The following is a 2,708-nucleotide window of genomic DNA, read 5'->3' on the forward strand; positions in this document are numbered from 1 at the left end:
GAATTGTTTGATACTTGAATCTGTATTTTATTTACCATATTCGATGGATGTATGTGGTGTATTTTGTAAAATATTTGGTACGTATTTATTATTTAACTAAGCGTATTTAATTTGCTACGTGACCTGTAGCTCTTTTATAATCACAAATTATTGTTGAATGTTCCGAAAATGAGTTTATGTGCCGAAACAGCTGTCAAGGTAAATGACTCAGTTAAAGTAGAATTAACAAAAATAACTATATTTCAAAACCATTATAATCCATCTACCATGTAAACACCATTTCAAGTAATAAAGAAATAAAAAGTCACCTAATTAAATAATATTATACTAGAAAAAATATACTATCTATATACCCACTTAATTTTCATTTAAAGTTGTAAAACGCCCGGTTACTAAATAGAGGAAGGACAGAGTCTTCTGGCACGACCGAATCACATTGGAACGGTGTTATTGTCATTTGAAAGTAACAATACTGACACCTAAATGAGTCGCCTGCACTGCCAGAATCATCTGAACCCTGTCTACCTATCTATGTACAATTTATTGTTATTTTTTTTCATATTTGTCCATTTTATTACAATATCGTGTTACTTTTAAAGCTCATTGTAATTCTAATAATTATATAAATATTTTTCTTGTATTCTGTGCAAAAATGATTATTAAAACTTTCTTAACCTAAACCAAGTATTTTTTATTGAATGATCCTGCAAAAATATTCAAGTACAGTTAAGTGACATATTTTGTTTCGGTGTATAAGCCATAAATAAATATACATAAATTATATTTAATATATACATGTATACTGTATGTATAGCCACGGTTGGTCTTGCACTTGTTGCTGTAGCTATGCGATCTGGTGTGGTCCATTATCCAAAAACACTCAATCACATCCCTGGTCAAACAGCGGGCAGCCGTGTAGTGAGTCTGGCTGGCCTATGGTGGCACTAGAATGATTTCAATATACACAGTCTGTTAATTTGAATATGTTTTCGACTGAAAGTTGTAAAAATATTAGAAATCAGGATTTAAATAATTAAAAAACTGTTTTATGCAAAATTTTGATTCCTTTGAAGTACCTATACAAAATACGGATGAATATAAACCAAACAAAAATATTTGTTACTGGTACTGCCATAGTAAAGTAAAGTTTAACATACTTCCCTAATAGAACAAAATTCCCAATTCTTGTCGTTCTGTAGATGTTTCATTTCAGTTTTTACCAACGATCCATTAAATATGAATTGGTCATAAACACTCAAAGGAAATCTGGCACTCACTGCCAGAATGTCCATGTCAGATACCTGCATAAAAATAAATGTCATGTTATGATATTATACGTAATGAATATGAATGTATCAGAAACAACATAGATTTTATTACGAATTTTACATTTACAGAAAATTTCCTGCGCTCATTTTTGAAAGTCTCCAAGTATGACGGGTATATTTGCACATGGGTGCAGTTAATGCACCCAATGATTTTCGGGAAACCTGCCCTTTCTTGAAGTCTGAAATTAAAAAATATTTTTACCGACACAAAATAATATTCCCGTTAAATTCTTATTGAGTAGGTAATTTACTTGTGTCTATGCGCAGTTACTCTAGTTACATGACATGTACATTGTAATATTGTATAAATTGATCAGAGGGTATCAACACAACACTAAAGACTGTCAGCGCTGTATGGCGACTGTATGTAAGTATTACTAAGCACTGCTATTATACGAGTAGCATCGGACACGTTTCCTATGCATCTGCTTACTGATGCCTGGCTCATTGCGCAGAAGACTTGGCCTACCCGTTTTTGGTACGCTCCCTCTGCGTAGAAACGCAAAATAGTCAAAACCTACAATTCAAATAACGGAGACATGTTATTTCAATAGCATATTACCTTCAAATCCTGTTAACCCTTCATGGTAAATGCTTATTTATAATATGTGCAGTTATGAAACTGAGTAAATCTATCTTACCTATGAGCCATGGCAATCTTGCCCTGTCATAAAGTAAGGTTATATTAAATGTCGATGTAATTTGTCGCACGCCATCTCATTATATCTTCAGCGTGTAATAAGCATTCAGAAGACGTGTACATTTTGTCAACACACAACTGTCACTTTGACATTCGTATATGTATTTAGTCTATGGCTGCATCCAATGCTGCCACCTTGTTTCAGATAATTAAAATACACTTTACGCAAAGTGGGTAAAAGTTGTAGCAATTCTGAAAGCGCTATAGTGTACGTGTATTTTTTATATTTAATTCATAAAAATTATAGAATAATTGGCGTAAAATATTAATAATATTTACAATTTTAAATCTGGCGCGTAAATAAAATTATTTAGTCTATGGCTGCGTCGCTGACGCTTTGGTGTGGGGATATTCGCAGCGAATTCGCAACGCCCTCGCTGTCGCTGTCGCTACCGCTTGGATTTGATGCGAATTTCGCGTTTGGCCCCACACCAAAGCGTCAGTGACGCAGCCATAAACTAAATAATTTTATTTACGCGCCAGATTTAAAATTGTAAATAATATTAATATTTTACGCCAATTATTCTATAATTTTTATGAATTAAATATAAAAAATACACGTACACTATAGCGCTTTCAGAATTGCTACAACTTTTACCCACTTTGCGTAAAGTGTATTTTAATTATCTGAAACAAGGTGGCAGCATTGGATGCAGCCATAGACTAAATACATATACGAA

The 2,708-nt window shown here is 33.1% G+C and overlaps 1 protein-coding gene across 3 annotated transcripts; it reads right to left on the reverse strand.

Annotated features, from left to right (window-relative positions):
- Nucleotides 1-672: 672 nt before the first annotated feature.
- LOC147064845 (uncharacterized) lies at nt 673-2,111 on the reverse strand. 3 transcript variants are annotated; one of them, XM_085957517.1, is made up of 4 exons: nt 1,970-2,111; nt 1,396-1,507; nt 1,158-1,301; nt 673-944 (listed from the first exon to the last, which is right to left on the reverse strand). In XM_085957517.1, exons 1-4 carry the CDS (start codon nt 1,978-1,980, stop codon nt 897-899), a joined length of 315 nt encoding a protein of 104 aa, XP_085813643.1. In that variant the 5' UTR covers nt 1,981-2,111; the 3' UTR covers nt 673-896. The 3 variants fall into 3 exon arrangements, 2 of the variants coding, with proteins under 2 accessions (XP_085813643.1, XP_085813642.1); XM_085957516.1 differs by having other exon boundaries at nt 1,390-1,507; XR_015071882.1 differs by lacking the exon at nt 1,396-1,507 and having other exon boundaries at nt 1,970-2,106.
- Nucleotides 2,112-2,708: the final 597 nt, after the last annotated feature.

The sequence above is a fragment of the Rhyacophila brunnea genome, unplaced genomic scaffold, assembly GCF_057557595.1.
Source record: "Rhyacophila brunnea isolate RB1 unplaced genomic scaffold, BYU_Rbru_1.0 scaffold_7, whole genome shotgun sequence".
NCBI classification, from domain to species: Eukaryota; Metazoa; Arthropoda; class Insecta; order Trichoptera; family Rhyacophilidae; genus Rhyacophila; species Rhyacophila brunnea.